Source organism: Anolis sagrei, chromosome 3 (assembly GCF_037176765.1).
Source record: "Anolis sagrei isolate rAnoSag1 chromosome 3, rAnoSag1.mat, whole genome shotgun sequence".
Taxonomy (NCBI): Eukaryota; Metazoa; Chordata; class Lepidosauria; order Squamata; family Dactyloidae; genus Anolis; species Anolis sagrei.
The window spans coordinates 31,646,000-31,665,558 of NC_090023.1; the positions used below are offsets into that span (position 1 = coordinate 31,646,000).

The 19,559-nt window shown below is 37.7% G+C and overlaps 1 protein-coding gene across 1 annotated transcript in view; it reads right to left on the reverse strand.

Annotated features, from left to right (window-relative positions):
* Nucleotides 1-19,559, reverse strand: part of FLT1 (fms related receptor tyrosine kinase 1) — a 140,400-nt gene that overhangs the window by 44,455 nt on the left and 76,386 nt on the right. Inside the window, exons 13-15 of the mRNA XM_060770885.2 lie at nt 16,588-16,875; nt 8,669-8,815; nt 4,071-4,202 (exon numbers count right to left, since the gene is read on the reverse strand). Of these exons, the coding sequence (XP_060626868.2) occupies nt 4,071-4,202; nt 8,669-8,815; nt 16,588-16,875 (567 nt within the window). The remainder of the gene's footprint in view (nt 1-4,070; nt 4,203-8,668; nt 8,816-16,587; nt 16,876-19,559) is intronic.

Sequence of the window (19,559 nt, forward strand, 5' to 3'; positions counted from 1 at the left end):
CTGAACTGTAACACCAGTCTAACATTTCAGCATATTTTTACATTGGTGCAACACCCAGTACATTTTTCTATACTGGGTCCTTCCTCATATCTTGTTTTGGCTACTTGCTCTTTTATACGGCATGCTGTCCATTAAGTCTTTGCCAAAAATTAAAAGCTGGATTCCATTGATGTAGCACAAAAGCAATGGTCCTGTAATAAGAGATTCTATGAAGTCACAACCTGAAATAAATATATGGATCATATCTGGCACCCGAATAGCACAAACAAAAAGGGGGTTAAATCTGGAAAATATTAGAGAGCATTCAGCACTCTCCACCAAAACATGAACATCAAAGTATTTTCCCCACACAATTCTCATAAAATCTTTCCAAAGGCAGGATTCATTTTCAGTTCATTGTCACAAAGTATACGCAACTTCTTAACAGACTCATTCTTGTCCTCTTCCCCTGTCATTCTCTTGAAATGTCGTCTTGACATAGCACACAACAACATCAGTGAGACAGCAAGAACCAGTTTGGAACGTGATCTCCTTGTCTCTCCTCTTGCTGCCCAGACCTCTAGCTCACATCATTCTTGGCAAAGGAGAAAGGAACGATTAATATCTTCCTTGTGGGGTGCTTGGCTAAACCAAACATCTGTCCTGCCTGATTCTGAGTCGACTAACAATTGGACACATGCTGGGTGGCTTTCTGCAGCTCAGGTCCTAATGTGTAGTCAACAATGTCTCCAAGGCAAAATCTGTTTTGTGATAAATAAATTCCTATTTGTTACCACATTCCCCCATTTACAAATGGGGAAATAATACATTCAAAATAAGCAACTCTTTAAAAGGGACCTGCCAATGTTAATTCCAATTCATATGAACCAACGAAGTTACCTTATTCTGAGCCAGGATTGTTGCTCCAGTGAAATGAACCATGAGCTCTCCTTTGAGATGAACTGTTCAAGATCTACTTCTGCTGTTACTAAATACCCTTTCATAAGACAGAAAGCATGGATCTGCAACCACATGAGAAAACTTTGCTCTTCTTATATGAGAATGCGGGATTCTTTGTTGGGGGTTGTTTTTTTACTTCATCCGAGACTTTCAAAGTCTCTGTGTTTTCCAAAATATGGTAGGTTGCGCCCTATTAGAACCGTCAAGAGTTCTCTTTATTTTCCTCACGATAGTGAGTCTATTGTTAACCTCAACAAATCGATTAATTGCATACTTAGTTTGGAGTTGGTTCCCAAATGTAATGTTATGTGGGATGACATTTCATAGCAATGGTTTCTAACCAATGAAAGTAGCCATTCAGATATACTAAATTAGGGATCTCAAAAGATCTTAAGAAATCAAATCAGACCATCTGGTTTTCCAAAACCAAATCATTAAGCCAAAGTTGTCAAAAGCCCTTGCTAACAGTCATGGGTTCAATCACAGACCTAACTCTTTCCACATCATCAGGAATTTGAGGTTTGAAGTCTGAGCTGAATTCTCTTTGGAGTAGTAATCCAGTACTCATTATATCATTGCCAATTAAATTATTTTGTCTAAACCAGGCTGTTTATGGAAAACCTCATAGGACTGATTAGATCTGCTAGATAGTTTCTTTCAGCAGAGAATTATTACTTGGTATACAATATATATTATATAGAAAAATGTATTCTAAATAGGAGAACTGGGAAATGAAGTGGAGCTAGCCTTGGCATGTGATATGATACAATTATATGCAGTTTAAAATATGTAAGTCTTTTGAGAAATGACTGACTGCTTGAAGAGTTTTGGAATGACAGAGAATGGTGAAACTCCAGGAGATCTGGGTGGCATAAATTGTATTTCTTTGGCTGGGATATGCAGCACGTATTGGGAAAATTGCTAGTGTGCATATAATTCTTCAGTCACAACTCCAACAAATGGGGTTTCCTATAAGGACATGCTCCAGGTTGTGGGAAATATGAGGCAGGAATGTTAGTTTTTGGCAAAATGAGTGGTTGTAATTAATATGCAGGTAAAACCAAAAAAGCATTCAGAGGAAGGTTGTGATGCAAATCACAGTGTTGCAGTGTGAGAGTAACAAAATTATATATGTGATGTTGGCCAAGGTTATATGCATGTAATAACTACATACTCGCAAATTGTGTTGAGGAACTGCAATAGCATATTAACAATCCATTAAAATTTGTAGGTACCATATGATGTTGTAGCTCAGCAGCCAAGGGCTTATGGCTTCACTGATGACTTAGAATCAGATGGGATTGTGGGCTTTCCTGGGATTAATTCAGATGCTGGGCCTGCCTCTGAACCTCAAGGCCAGTCACAGGAGTTGGACTTATCCTCTCTAGATAAGGAATCTAGTGAAGATGAATTGATGAGAAACTCTGTACCTGGAGATACTGACCTAAGCAAGAAAGCATGCTTGCAGATTAACATGGATAATCAGCTTCATAGATCAACATGGCTTCGTGGGAAGCAGAAATTCCAGGGCAGACATAATGTCTGTTTATTAGGGAACTAACGGGCACTCTGCTTTCAGTTCAGGCAACGTGGCTTTCAAGTACAGCTAAGCCTAGGTTCTCTAGTTCTTGTATTTAAGTCTTGGCTTTGTATATTAGTAATCTGGGAGTTCTCCATATTCTTGTTTTGTATTCTTGTTTAAGTTTTGCTTATGGACTTTCATTATTCCTTCTTTTTTTCATTATTCCTTCTTTTTTACCATATATTTTTGTGTGTGTTTGCAATAAACTGTTTGCTTCTACTCTGAACTCTTGTGTGATACTATGGTCATAGTTGACTTCAATTCTGGGGTGCGACATATGAACTGATGTGCTTTGAAAAATCTATGGCAGAAATTTATATAAGCATTATTTACTATATTGCTCCTTAATTTCATTGCTGAGCAGACTTTCTGAACCATCTCTTCATTCATCTCCTTTTGATCACAAAATAGCACATAGTTGTCCTGGTAAAGACAAAATATTTTTTAAAGGAAATACAAAGAGCAGACAACTTCCTTCCTGCTTGAGTAACAGATTGTTTTGTTTTCTTCCTTTCAAATTTGTCAAACTATGGAGCAATTAATTGATGTAGTCTGACTTAAATGAATTGCATTACTCCTGTGTGATGGGATGCATACACAACTTTCACAATCAACTATAATATTGGTTTTATCATGTATTTATATTACCTAGATAGTCTTTGTATAATGTTACTTATTCCCCACCTCCCTCAGCAATAAATTTTTTTAGGGGAACCACCACTGCGTTTAGTTTTCTTTGGATGAAAGTATTGTTTGGAGACCTTTGCCACAGATGTAGTTCTCCACTTATATGCAGAAATGCCCCCTTGGGAGAGAATGGAATAAATACTTGCCTTACATCACCAGGCATCATTGACACTGTACTCTATGTCAATAAGGGAAAGGAAAATCCAAGAGGCAATTTGGAGATGCTCAACAGAAGAATCCCAATCTCCCCCGAAGGAGAAAATGAGCAAAAGGAGAAATGCTTCATTATAATTAGGGCACTCAATCACAAGATTTTGTGACGTAATGTTATAAAACTAAGAATCCATCCAGTTGCTTTTTTAAAAAGGCGGATATTAGAAACCAGGAGGAAGAAAGCAAATGCATCTATAAATGTATTTCTGGTTACTGGACAGACTGCAAGTTCTATCTCACAGTTCACTCTTGTCTTGAAATCAAAGACACGAAAATGACAAATATATCTCATCCTGACCTCTGGCAGTCTGGAAGAGGAAATGAAGCAACGCAAAGTCTTTAACAAGGCTAAATATACACCCTACTTCTACCCTGACCCTATGGTCATTGGGTTACAGTGATGCTTATTTTTGAGTCGGTATAAACATATTCCCATCTTGCATTTCCTTTGGCTTTCTTCTTGACCTGGTGCATTTCCCTTGTTAAGACTTTGTTTAAAAAATTATTACACACAGTCAACAGGCTACTTACCTGTTTTTCTAGAAAAACCAAGATCTTCTGTATGGGTAGCAACTGGGAACAGATGAGCAAATCTAAGCGGAAACATCAACCCAACAGTGCCCATTGTTAATTGTATGCAATGTTTTACCTTGAATGGTGATGTAGGCTGAACTTTCCACTGTCCCTTTCACGTTACTAGCTACACACTGGTATTGGCCAGCATCATCTTCTTGCACTCTTTCAATCAATAGACTCTGACTTCCTGGACCCAGAATTATACCTGTAGAAGGGGAAATATTTGAAATAAACTGAAACAATGCATGAATGTGAAACTTTGCTTCTTCAAGTGAATCTTCTTTTAAAAGAAATTTGGGCTGCAGACTCAAAAATAATGCTATCTATCCTTCCAGAAAAACATGATATATGTGTGATGTAGAGATTGTTTCCCAGAAAATATTTATATAGTGAATAATGAAAAATGTTCCTTTCATGAGCTGTAATGTTGGAAGACCCCAGCCTGATGATTGTTAATGTTTAGTGGATATTAGTTATATCATACTGGGCAACTGAGGTGATGGCTGAAGAGAAACAGCATAGTAAAAGGAAGACAAACACTAGTGATCTTCAAACTTATATTGCTTATGCTATGAGAAGTCCAGAGGTGTGTACTTACTTCTACTTGCTCAATACAAATCAATAGCAAATAAGTCCCCATACTAATTGCCACCTACTGAGGTTCAATATTAGGTAGAACATGTGTTCCTATCTCTACTGTATGTCAACATTGCTGTTTTCTCCCAAAGAGAAACACACAGAAAAACCAAATACGCTTTGGTGAAGTTCTACTCAGGGTCTTTGACCTCAAGTAGGCTGTAATGGGCCTATTTATTTATTTATTTACAGTATTTATATACTGCCTTTCTCACTTCTGGGGGGACTCAAAGCGGTTTACACATAAATAATGGCAAAATTCAATGCCTTACATTGGGCACCGATACAATGCCAATACAAACAATTACAATAGTAAAACCATAATTAAACATAAATCATAATTAAAACAATACATCAACAAGCATTAAAACAATCATGTATCTTAATTTTTGTCAGCTGGTTTTAACTACTTTTTAAAATTGAGCCATTTTATTTTATGCTATGTGAGTTATAATTTTATCTGTTATTGTTTTAGACAGTTTTAAACAATGTATTTTAATATTGAGACAAATGTTTTTAATGTTTATCTATGCATATAATGAATTCTTGTCCCGGCATTGAATGTTTGCCGTATATATGCTGTGCTCTGCCCTGAGTCCCCTTCGGGGTGAGAAGGGCAGAATAGAAATGTTTAAAATAAATAAATAAATAAATAAATAAATAAATAAATAAATAAATCTGTTTTATGTTTTATGATGCACTACGGAGTGCCGTTGGTGAGATGGTGACAGAATATAAATAAAAATTATTATTTATTATTTATTTATTATTTATTTATTTGGTACACTTGTATACCGCTAATATCTCAGCCTGTGCGGCGACTCATTGCGGTTTACAACATATTTAAAATACAATATTCACTTTAAAACTATAAAATAAAATATCAAAATACATACATATACATACATAGTATTGGGCCACCAATACAGACCGGAACATCTCATAGTTGAAGTCGTAATCCAATTCGTTATCCTTGATTGCTAGTCCATGGTCAAAACAACATCACATCGGAATTTAGTTGAAAACTTGCTCGAACATCCAAGTTTTCAGTTTTTTCCGAAATGCCATTAGCAAGGTGGCTGATCTTATTTCAGTAGGGAGGGCATTCCAAAGCCGGGGGGCCACCACAGAAAAGGCCCTATCTCTCGTTCCCGCAAGCCGCACTTGTGAAGCAGGCGGGATGGAGAGAAGGGCTTCTCCTGAAGATCTTAGGGTCCTGGTGGGCTGATAGGCCGAGATACGTTCGGATAGGTATGTAGGGCCAGAACCGTTTAGGGCTTTAAAGGTTATTATTATTATTATTATTATTATTATTATTATTATAAAAAGATGTTACATTGCTTGCCTAAGTCACGTTGGCTTCTCTTTTAAATAGGTCACACTAATGTTGGCCAAGTCTTTCATAGCAGTTTGCATTGTTAGTGACAAACCAATTTTGACCTAGGAATTCAAAGGCATCAATCCGATATATCCTTCAATCCCCTCTGGAAGAGTGTTAGGAATGCAATTTTTGCACCTTACAATTCTGATTGTTGATCTCGCTCCTCAATGAGTAGGGAATTTCCAGGGGGGGGGGGGGGCAGCTGGCATTAAACCTTGCAACCTTTTTATATGTTTTCATTTCTTCTGTTGCACGGAATCCACATTTCATTACTCTACCTTTAAAGAGTTCTCCTTTTAAAAAATAGCTATGCCATGCAAAATGGAAAAGGGTGTAAGAGACTTGGGACGTATTACTAAATGTCTTTTAGGGTGGTAGCTGTTAGAGTTGTAGGACCTGGCACGCTGCTTATACTAGAAGGTTCTTAAAAATGTGCCAAGAATACATTTGATCTAAACATCCTTGAAGTACATTTAAGGCACTTCCAGAAGGCAGTTCCTTCCTGTGGAGCAGGAAGTACCTCAACATTTGTTCTCTTTCAGCCACCCTGGAAAAATTGTCTTTGAAGGGTGGGGCAGAACCCTACTAAATAAAAATAAACACATTTTTTAAAATAAAAAAGCATGAAGCTTTGAAGCAACAATGGCTGGCTTGATCTTATGGTCACTAGGTTAGACTCAAAAACCAGCTTTAAGAGGTGGAGGAATGAAGCAATTCATCCAGTGGCCTATTTCTGGACAAAAGTAAAAGAGCCTTGAATGGTCATTTACTCAATCTATGAAACTCTCAATTTCGGTTTGTATGAAGAAATGTTATGAAAGTCTATATCAGTGTTTCCCAACCTTCCTAATGCCACAACCTCTTAATACAATTTCTCATGTTATAGTGACCCACAACCATAAAATTATTTTCGTTGCTACTGCTATTTTGCTACTGTTATGAATTGTAATGTAAATATCTGATATATAGGATGTATTTTCACTCACTGGACCAAATTTAGCACAAATTCCCAAAACGTCCAAATTTGAATACTGGTGAGTTGGGGGGGGGGGGGGGCTGATTTTCTCATTAGGGAGTTATAGTTGCTGGGATTTATAGTTAACCTACAATCAAAGAGCATTCCGAACTTCATCAACGATGGAATTGAACCAAACTTGGCACACAGAACTCCCATGGCCACCAGAAAATACTGGAAGGTTTGCTGGGCATTGACCTTGAGTTTTGGAGCTGTAGTTCATTTACATCCAGAGAGCACTGTGGGCGCAAACAATGATAGCTCTGGACCAAACTTGGAACAAATATTTAATATGCCCAAATGTGAACACTGGTGGAGTTTGGGGAAAATAGACCTTGACATTTGGGAGTTGTAGTGCTGAGATTTATATTTCACCTACAATAAAGGAGCATTCAGATCCCCAACAACGGTAGCATTGGGCCAGACTTCCCATACAGAACCCCTATGCCTTGAAGGGACTCGATGGCACAAGCCTCCCTCCAGCCTCACATGCTCTCCCTTGCCCGTAATAAAGAGCACTTAGGGTACTCAATTCAGATACAAAAACAGTGACTCAACTTGTAGAGATTAGAGATATCGATTATCACTTTATTTATTTATTTACCCTATTTATAACCTGCCTTTCTCTTCCCCAAGGTGGCTTACATATGGCAGTTATTCAAAGCCTTAACTTATACAAACGGTAAATTTAAAATCAATTGAATTAAAATTAATGCATATTAAACATTTTAAATTACATTCAGTATTAAAATCACACCATCCAAAAATCATAGTCTAAGGCCATACCCTAGTCATTGCACATATTCCAATCATATTATTGCACTGCGCCATCTCCAAAAGCCTGATCCCAGAGCCAGGTTTTTACTCTCCTTCTGAAGGTTAGGAGGGAGGGGGTTGATCTAATGTCATTACGGAGGGAGTTCCACAGCCAAGGTGCCACCACTGAGAAGGCCCTGGCTCTCTTCCCCACCAGTTGTGCTTGCGAGGAAGGTCGAATCGAGACCAGGCAATCTTAATCTTAATCTCAACCAGAGCATGGACCACCGTGGCCAAGTCTGACTTCCCAACGTACGGGAAGTCAGACCTGTAAAAGCTCCCCTGGCTACCACCAAAACCTGGGGTTCCAGGCTCAGCGATGAGTCCAGGATAACTCCCAAGCTGTGAACCTGCACCTTCAGAGGGAGTGTAATCCCATCCAGCACAGGCTGTGACCCTATACCCTGTTTGGCCTATACATGAGTCAGAACTTGATGTTATATATGATTCAAATTTTGTAATGTTATAATTTGTAATTACATGTTGTAATTTATTCCCACTTGACTACAGTGGAAGGTTTATTGACCAAAATAAAGGCTGCAAAAAATAAATAAATAAGATATAATGAAAATGGAACCCAAATCAAAACACAAAATTTATTTACGTTTCATAGGCACCTTATATGCATAGCCTGAAAATAATTTCATATACAATATTGTAATCATTTTCTGAAAGAAACAAAATTTGTGTACATTCAGGTATCAGAAAACAAAAATGTCACTATCTCATGTGGGCAATTTTGAACTTTGGAGTATCTTGGAATTTGAAATAAGGAATTCTCTACCTGTATGAGGGAAGAAAGGATGACAAGTATTAGACTCACCTGGCTCTTGGAGTATCTGTTTGTTGTTTTTGTACCAGGATATCTGAGGCTCGGGCACACCATAAACATGACACTCCAGGCTAACAGAGTGGCTGGTATTGATCACTTGATCAGTGAGGTTCTGGAGAAGGTATGGAGCTTCCTGAGCTACAAAACACATTGACAGATTGGTTAGTATATTCCTACAGTCATGAGGGTCTATCATTGTTTTTAATTGCTTGTCTTATGCTTTGTATTGTACATGACATAGTTTTCTCAACTGTTTGATGTGAAGAAATATTATTCTATGGGAATGAGAAATACAAATCTGATAATGAATGACAAGTAGGCTATTTCACTAAGAATTTAAGGGGGGAAATAGCCCAACTGGTCCTTTCTTCTTTAGCTAATAATACCTACAATTACTGTAATTGGCAGCAAAATAATAGGGAGCAGAACACAAAGTAGCTAATTCAGCTATATTCTGTTTGTGCTTTTCTTAAAATGTAAAGACAAATTTTATTTCCAGTTCAATTATTTCAGGGCAATGTACTGCAGTGACAGACAAAATCACTAATGTCATTTAATGTTTGTTTTACTTTACAATCTAATTGTATTAGGAATGCAATTTTAATCATTTATTTTGATAACACATGCTCTCTCTCTCTCTCTCTCAAAACAACCATAATTTCAAAACTTGAATATAAAATAGGCCTTTGGGAGTTTAAGCTTTTGGTTTATTGAGCATCAAAGAGTCAAGGGGATGTCATGCCATGTCAACAAGTCAATCTAATGTGAATTGTATAAGTTTATTGTGTTTGGGGGGATTTTACAGCATACAAACATCTCAGATCACTGGTAGAATGTGTCATTCCTTACAGTCATCCTTCTGAACTAAATGTGTTTTAATAAAAAGCCTTCAGCATGTTCAACCCTATAATTTGAAGGTTTTAATTTCATACAACATGAAATAAATTTAGACTGCTGTAAATGGACTGCTGTATGTTTTTCTGTACATCTGGTGAGGTGTGAAAAGGTTTCCTTCTCTGAATGAATATATTTCTCATACGAATTGATCACTATATTAAAATCAGCCACATAAAGCCGTTGTGTATTTCAAATGTTCTTGCCATCTTACTCCAACTTCTTGCATTATTCATGCCCCCCATCCCACTCCTGTTTTCTTGGTCAAATAACACTGGTGGATCTACTTTCTCTTTCACTTCCCATAACTGCCCTGGAGTTGTCCCAAAACTGGTGCCCGAAGGTTTCCTAGACCTCTTGAGCACAGTTTATGTAGGGATTTCTATTGGAATGGAACAGTATTTCTCAACCTGTGGGTCCCCATGTGTTTTAGCCTACAACTCCCAGAAATCCCAGCCAGTTTACCAGCTGTTAGGATTTCTGGGAGTTGAAAGCCAAAACATCTGGGGACCCACAGGTTGGGAACCACTGGAATTGAAGAATCCTTTATCTGTTCCCACTCTTTGTGTTGCATTCTGCTGTTCCACCAGAGAGGATCCAGCACTGTATAATTACCTTTGAGACAACCAAATGTAGCTACCTTTTCACTGAGGTAGCTACATCTCAGGTACCATTTTTGGGTCGAACTTAAATATCAGCCCTACAGTATCATCTTTGGTGGGACACAAAGCTAGGATGAGCCCTAAAACTGAGCAGAAAGACAACATTAAATTTAATCAAAGGAATGACACAGCTCAACTTTATGTTCAATCTACTTGCATAAATAGGGAGATAGGTAACGTTTATTGCAAGCATCAGTATTTTACAGAATGTCAGAGTTATTCATAATGGTGTATGTGACCAGCAAAGAATGTAATCAGAGATTGTTTGTTGTTTATGAGAATTTCTCAGGATCTGGCACTGTAGCCATAATATCTGATGGGATGGTCCTGGGCACATAATAATGGAGTTATAGCATTTCTAATATAGCACAAATGACAAAACTCAGCAAAACAATACAGGCCATGGATGCAATGTCAGCTATTATCAAAATGGAGTTCATTAGTCCAATTACAACAGACTAACTGAATCTGTAATACTTATTTTATGCCAATATTTACACCAACATCTTGTTGCACAGAGTGTTGGCATAAGACACTTTGCTGCCTGAGACAGAGCAGCAAATAGCGTTCCACCCCACCTCAGTTTGAAGTTCATAGTACTGAATCAAGTTGTTTCATCTAACCTTAAATAAAGACATCCAACAAGCACCTCTTTCTTACCTTGGGTGTTTTAAATACATTAATAAATGAGCTAATAACCAAGAATTAGCTGACTTCTCATCATACTGCCCAATGGTTGGGCCAATTGTGATTGGATATGTGAAAGCAGATTCTTGGAAGGAAAATTATTATGAACTTAAGGGCTATAGATTCACCTGGAACAGAATGCTTAGTGAAATGCATAGAAAGCTCCCTTGCTGTTGGTCTATTCCAGTTTTGTCTACTTTAGGAGTAGGAGCAACTCTCTGGGCTTTCAGGCAGAATTGCTTCTACCTGGAGCAACCCTAACCAAGGATCTCTACCTGGAGATCCTTGGTTAGGGTTCATGCTTTGCCATTGTCATGCTATGTAGATGTAACCCTTCTCATTTTCGAAAGTCAAACAAGATGAGGGACATTTAGGGTAGTGTGGTGGTGATTTTTCTCTTTAGTCATAGTATGTCATGGGCTATGTGTTGGGATCAAAGCCAGCATCTCACTCACTGTTGAGATGGCAATTTCCTTTCTGTGTAGGACATTTGGACATCTATAGAAAATTATAAGAGTCCTCATATCACTGATTACAGCAATCATTTGGGAGAACAACCATTTTGTGTCATTTTATATATGGTCCCTTTTATATAGAATTAAATTAAAGAGGGGTTTCCCTCACATTAATATTAGCTATTTAACAGAGTATCTGTCTAATCTTGTTTCACACATTTTGTACCCAATCAGGTCCTAAATATGATGCAGCTATAGCCAAATGTTTTCAAGGTAGCCCATACAAAAAGTTTTCAGGGCAACCCCTTGTGTTTTCCATTCCACGCTGATATATAACTAATCATAGACTATTCTATTTTACATTCTTCAAAATTAGTTGTCTATGAAGACATGCTATTTGAACACAGATCTGTCTATAGAATCTGACGAACCCAATCATGTGTGTGAATTTGTGCTCCATTGGATTATTTTAGTAAACAACATGTCCAAGTCATTTGAGACAAAGAGCAAACACATGGGAGGAAAAAATGAGAGGTCACACAGTTTGATGGTTATTTCTGATTATTTTTAATTTGTTTATAGCCATACACATTTTTTCCATATTGAGAAACACTTTCTTACTCAAAAGTCTTACTTGCATCACTCTTCACATACTTTTTAAAAGGCTGCTGCCATTAGTAGCTGGTTTGGAGATGCTTTGTTAAAGCAAGAAATAACCTTTTCCCTTACTCCTACTTCTGTGTTTTCTGAACTAAACAGACAGGGATTTTCACAGACATGTCTGAATGGCTTAACCTTTTCCCATTTGACTTAGATAGAAATCTCTGCATTATTTCATTTGCAATAATCATTTGGCCAATTCATCTCACAATCAAAAGTGAATTTCAATGTCACTTTGTGCATTTTTGTTTCTCTCTCTGATCATAAAAATGGATAGGGAACTACAGAGAGGCTAAAAACACCCCGTTACAGTTACATTGTTGATCCTAGGCTTTCAGTAGCAAGACAGAGAAGAAAATTAACCCTGAGACAGAAAAAATACCCCACTGTACATAAATATAACCAACAAAAACGACATTCAACATTTCTAAACTCTCTTTTCCATAGTTCTTTTAAGTTAACACTGTTATGTAATTATAAGGCAACTTATATTATCTGCCCAATTACCAATTATGAGTCAGTAAAATACACAACTGAACTGGTAATATGCAGTTAAAAATACAAACTTAAGTTACAGTTATTATTTCTCCATGTCATATACTGAAATGATAAATCATCCAAAGAAGGACAATTTTCAACCTTTTCCAGTGTGTGTTCAGTAACATTGGCAGCGGGATCTATGCATCAATCACATTGCAAAAGACAGTCTTCTAAATTCTTCACCTTACACAAAATTGTTGAGTATCTTCCCAACATTCCAACAAGAACAAAAAATACACTTCTGCAATTCATGACTATTGGAGCTTTGGCCAATTCCATGTCATGGAGGCCAGGCTATCTTCCTTCTCCTTGGACTTGCTGTAATGTCCATTTATCCAAATAGGTGAACTTAAAAAAAAGTCCCTTGGATCACTATGTCCCCATCTACACTGACCATTTGTTGCAGTTAGAGTCTAGCTTCAAACTGCAGGGACCAAGAAATGAACACTCACAAAAGTGTGCAAAAGAAAATTCTTAGTGCGCATCAGTGCTCTGTGGTTTGTGGAACCACCATCTGGGCCTCAAATTGGTTCCGGAATTTCCTATGCAATAATCTGTGCAGCAAAACCACTTTCTTCAATTATAGTTTAAACTACACTGAATGGTCAGTGCAGATGGAGCCTTGGTAAATCATGATCAATTTTCCATGGAGCTAGCTCCGAATCAGCATATGATGAATTGAATCTGATTCTTTGAAACTTCAGAAATCTCTTACATTTTAGTTTTCAAATTACTAGGAATTGACAAAGTCCTTTCATTGCAGCACATATTTTGCCACAAAATATATTTATTCTCATGTAATTTCTGCTTAAATGAGACCTTTCCCCATTCTCTTCCATGAATACACAATAATCCTTGCTGTCACTGGAATCCAAGTAACCAAAATGGCTTTATAACCATATTGGAAATGGCCACTGAAAGTTATTTTGCAGAAACATACATTATTTCTGGAAGCCATCACGGTAATAATGAGAGGGGGGAGTGGGGAGAGATCTGCTGTATACAAGAAGGCTATAGGTGAAATTTCAAGACATAAACAATCATTCTTTTCTTTACCCTGACAACTTCCAGGTAGCTAATTGTTTTCAGAGCAATTTAGGCTCCACAAAAACTGCCATGATGGGGGAAATGCTATTGTTTACCCTTTCACACTTGACAAAAGCAATTCCCACGTGAACGACAAGCTTGGCTGGGGACACGGTCCTGCTACCTTAAAGGAGGAAATGGGTGGGCGAGTTCTCAGGCACAAGAAATTGTCATGTTGTCACCCTCTTGTTTTAATAGCAAAGCCACTTTTGTTTCCATTTTTGCTCTCGCCATTGTGATCCTCACATGCTTGGCTAAAATTTCTATATCATAATTAATCATAAACGAACACCCTTCCAAAATATAATAATGATACACATTGTAAAAAAATAAAGTTATCAGATCTATTAAAAATAGTAACTTCTTTCTTATACAGATTTTTTATTACACAGAGAAACACCTTGAAATAAAGTCACAAAAGACAATGAGAAATGTTTAAAAGTAATGATAAATTACTTTTAATTCTCTATCAGTAGTTTTTTTTTTTAGAATTCTTATGTGAAATTCTATTATCATTTCAGTATAAAAATGGAATGATGTATGCAGGGTATCTTTAAGTGCACCTCAAACAAATAGCCTTACATTTACATTTTAATGCGTTCAACATTATTTTGTGCTGACCGAAACTTTTCCAATAGGGAGTGAATATAGTGATTCTCTTTTACTGTAACAACAACATATTTCTCTGTCAAAGAAGAGTTCTCCATAGATGTCAACACATTTTTATCAATAACAATGTTAATTTTAAATAAAAGGTAACCAAACAAATGGCCACTTCAAAAGCACCCTCAATTTATTTTTTCAAAGAAAGAGAACCCAACTTGGGTGGTTTTAAATCAGTGTTTCTCAACCTTCCTAATGCTGCAACCCCTTAATACAGTCCTTCATTTCGTGGTGACCCCCAACCATAACATTATTTTCATTGCTACTTCATAACGATCATTTTGCTACTGTTATGAATCGTAATGTAAGTATCTGGTATGCAGGATGCATTTTCATTCACTGGACTAAATGTTGCACAAATATCTAATACTCCCAAATTTGAATACTGATGGGGTTGGGGGGTGGTTGATTTTGTCATTTGAGAGTTGAAGTTGCTGGGATTTTTAGTTCACCTACAATCAAAGAGCACACTGAACCCAGCCCACAATGGATCTGCACCAAACTTGGCACACAGAACTCCCATGACCAACAGAAAATACTGGAAGGGTTTTGTGGGCATTGACCTTCAGTTTTGGAGTTGTCGTTCACCTACATCCAGAGAGCACTGTGGACTCAAAAAATGATGGGATCTCAACCAAACTTGGCACATACTCAATAGGCCAAATGTAAACACTGGTGGAGTTTGGGGAATTGGGCTACACTTCTTACACAGAACCCCCATGACCAACAGAAAATACTGTTTTCTGATGGTCTTTGGTGACCCTTCTGACACCCCCTCAACCCCCCCCCCCTTGGGTCTTGACCCCCAGGTTGGGAAATGCTGGTCTATATGAAAGTATAGATTTTTTGGTAGGCTCTAAATGTGCAATATGAGAAATAAGCAGAACTTCCACCTAACTAGCAATTATCAGTCACAAAATTATCAAGGGTGTTGTAAGCAGTAGGTAAGCCATGCTTATTGAAGGGATGGGAAATGGCTTAACTTCCCATGATTTCCCAGGATTTGCCTTTTCCCTCTAACTATCTTTGAATACATTTGGGATCTGACCTGATATTGAATCTGCTGGTAGGAAGTGTCAAAGGCATTTGCCTAAGAAATTTCATTAATATTGCATGTCCTGTATATGTCATGTGGTTTTTTTTCTAAAATAAATATATTCCTTCTTTATTATACAATACTCTGTTATGCTTTAGTTTAAGAGAAATGGGTGAAGTTACAAGGCAATGGAAGTATCCCAGATGGGGAAAACAGACCTTGACATTTGAGAGTTGTAGTTGCTGGGATTTATAGTTCACCTACAATCAAAGCGCATTCTGAACCCCACCAATGATAGAATTGGGCCAAACTACCCACACAGAAGTTACTGTGTTTTCTGACAGCCTTTGGTGACACCTATGACATCCCCTCGTGACCCCTCCAGGGTCCCGACCCTCAGGTTGAGAAACACTGTTTTAAATAGTCTAATCTATGCAAACAATCCACAACCATTGTGTCTTATTTCAATGTGTTTATTTCTTATTCTGCATCCTCAGAGCTTTCCCTGAGAAGAGTTATTTTTTAAAAAAAGATTAATATATTTAGTGTAGAAAATGACTTCAAATAAATAAGCATAGTACTTGCTTGGCAGGCAATATTTATAAATCCACAGAGAGCAAATTAAAGTAAATCCAACATAGTCCAATCACTCTCTCAAACTGAGCTGTGCTTATTCTGCACTTTTAAAGTTTAACTTATCAAAAGTCCAATGGTGACCAAAGCCAGAAGGTTTTTTTCCCTATTCTGTTAAAAGTTTTCAGTTTATCCAGCTTTGACACTTGAGAGGAGGCTGAATATCAAAGCCGTAGAGAAGGTGGGTCCAAAGTTTTTCATTAGCACTTGGTGGGAGACAGCAAAGAACAATACAACATAACACAGAAAATGCAATGCAGGGGGTTGGGGAAGTCTTCCAAATCCCAACTTCCATGTCTTTTTCAAAGCAGACATAATCTTTCTGAGCCAAATTGGAAGCCCAGGTTTAGGGATTCACTGGTCACTTTTTTCCACTCTTTTTTTGGTTCGTTTTTGCATGGGCTACACCGTCTATAGGTCCAAACCTCTCGTGTTTGAAAGTGTACAGTAGTAATCAATCAAGATTTTACGAGAGTGCTGTCAATTTTTAGTGAGTCCTTTAATGGTTTACATTGTGTTGTGTTGTACAGTCATTCCTTGCGCTCTTAAATTTGCGGATCCGTGAGAAAAGAGCCTTTTTGTTACAGTGCTCACCTCTGACTGTAACGTCTTTCTCTTGAACCACATCTTCTCCAGTGTATATATTCCTTGCTCGGCAGGCATAGGTCCCTGAGTGTTCAAGCGTAACATTCTTGATGATGAGTGTGAGGTCAATGGAGTACTCCTTAAGGGCTGGCTTTTTTATTCTTGTCTGATTGACTGTCCTTGGCAATATCCAGGCAAGGTCTTTGTACAGAAGTTTGTTGGCTAAGCAGGACAACACAAGCGTCTCTCCTTCCACAGGTGTTTTCTTTAAGTTAATATGAAATCCATTTGGCACATCTGTCAAAAATCAGAACATAATTTTCATTCATGGAAAACTCTAATAAAAATATAATTTCACCTATCATCCTTCTCATCCATCTAATATGCTTGGCCACCGATTATGGGCATGCAATCTTATTGAAGCCAAGCACATTGGTATCTGAATTGGGTTAGGGTCTAAATGAGAGGCAGAATGGCCTTCTACAGTCATCTCTCCACATTTGCAGTTTTGACATTTGCAGATTTGATTGTTCACAGATTTGATGAAAGTCTTCACTCTAGGGCCCCTTCCACTGAATAAAAACCCACATTTTATGCTTTGAACTGGAATATATGACAGTGTAGACTCAGATAACCCAGTTCAAAGCAGATATTGTGGGATTTTCTGCCTTGATATTTTGGGTTATATGACTGTGTGGAAGGGCCCTAGGAATCTCACCTCACTACCTCTGAGGATGCTTGCCATAGATGCAGGCGAAACGTCAGAGAATGCCTCTAGAACATGGCCATGTCGCCTGAAAAAACCTACAACAACCCAATCTCTAAGTCCTTCAGTGTTACTTTATTATCAATTTCCTACAGTCATACTGGAGACTTCTAGACAGACTTCTAGAGAGAACACCTCTCTAAGAATATCTAGGTCCTGTAATGTGATTCTGTAGTCAGAGTTAAAAACATTACTTCTCCCTTATAATCCACCCTAAACACTTAGGTCCACTGGGGGAAGTCTACTCCAACCACCCAGAAACAAACTGGAAATTGTCACCCAGAGAACCTTTTCATTGAATGCCCCAAAACTGGGGAATGACCTGCCAGAAGAGCTCTGACAGCTAAACGAGCTGTTGGAATTTAAAACACACCTGAAGGCCTACCTCTTCTGGCAAGCCTACCCAGCCAGTTTTAATCATTAATTTAAAACTTGTTTCTTGTATTCATTATATTTTAATCTTTTTTTCTGTGTATTTTAATATATGTAATTTGTAGAAATGTGTTTTAATGTGTGTATTTTATATAATGCTTATGTGTTTTTAGTTATGTTGTAACCCACTCGAGCCACTAGGATGATGATAATGATCATCATTATTTCAAAATACATCACACAGTCCTAGACGCTTGGGAAGTGTTTGACTTGTGATTTTGTGATACAAAAACCAGCATATATATCTCATTTGCTGTGACATACTGTGTTTTTGTGTCAGTAAAATAATGATGATGATGATGATGATATGATGATGATGATGATGATAATGATAATAATAACACATGCTGGAAGACTAAAATTTCCTTGAGAGGTGCTCTTTTGGATAAAAGAATTAGCAATTTCTTTTTTCATGGTTTTCATTTTCATGGGGGTCCTGGTTACCTAACCCCAGAGAATGCAGAGGGCTGACTGTATTATTAGTGCTATGCTGGAAGAAAGGTGGGCTAAAAAATACATCAATTTTACATTATTGCAATTTGGCTAAGCCAGTTCACAACAATATTAAACAAATGCATTAAAAGGCCCTCTAGCATCACAGCCACATAGGTTATTGATTGAATTGTGCTCCATTTACACTGAGTTGGGGCCATATTTAAATACATGTTGCCAAAGTGGCCAAAAACCGAACTGGCCCAGATGCCAGCAGCCACTGGACAGAGCATCTTCAATGAACAACAGAAATATCTCTTCCAACAGAGCAAGGAAGATCCTGCATCTAACTCATTTATGGTTTCCTCCTCAATACTAAACTATGAATTCAGTGGCAAAACAAACTTATACTCTGCTAATAAAACAGCATTTCTTATTGATTTACATAATTAGCTTTCACGTCTCTATTAGGTCTCTTACACACTGACTACATTTCAAAACTAAAACAAATAACTTTTTCTTGGCCCTAGAACAATTTTGTTGCACGTGTGGCTAGAATTGGAATCAACATTTGGGAAATGCTGACCTTTTCTGGATTTTCAGTTTTTGAAGTGTCAGTTGTAATTAAATTGTGTAAGTTTTAATTTACACAATCTATGGGCTAACATATGAGCTGCAGCTTCTTCCTCTTAATTTGGAGTTTGACCCGGTCTGTATTAAGGACAATTTGAGTTGGTCGTAGTAGTAAAAAGGCCAAAGAAAAGCCGAATGGTGCACTGTGCATCTTATAGACACTTTGGTAACTTTCAAAGTCCTATCTTATTTACACTGAGTTGGGGCCATATTATAACGTTCAGTCCAATTCTTATGCTACCAAAATAAATTATGTGATTTTGGAAGGAAGGGAGGAAGGGAGGGAGGGAGGGAGGGAGGGAGGGAGGGAGGAAGGAGGGAAGGAAGGAAGGAAGGAAGAAGGGAAGGAAGGAAGGAGGGGAGGAAGGGGAAAAGGAAACAAAAAGAAAAGAAACTCAAAGTTCTTTACATGTGGTCCCCTGATCTGCAACGTCTTGTAGGTTGTTAAAGCCTGAGACAAACTGGATATGACTGGAATAATGTAAAAGAGTTTTATTTACTTTAGTGATTTGAAACTTCCTGTGGAAATAGCTCCCAGGTTTCCTGATGGAAGATTTTGTTTATCTTTGCCAAGCACCATCAGGAATCTCAAAATAAAATGCTTTAGTGACACTGGCCAGCCAGGAGATAAGGCTGTGCTGTTCCTGTCTCACTCTCAGTAATTACAAACACACCCATGGCCCTACTGTGTGCCAGCAAAACAGTCAGAAAACAGGGG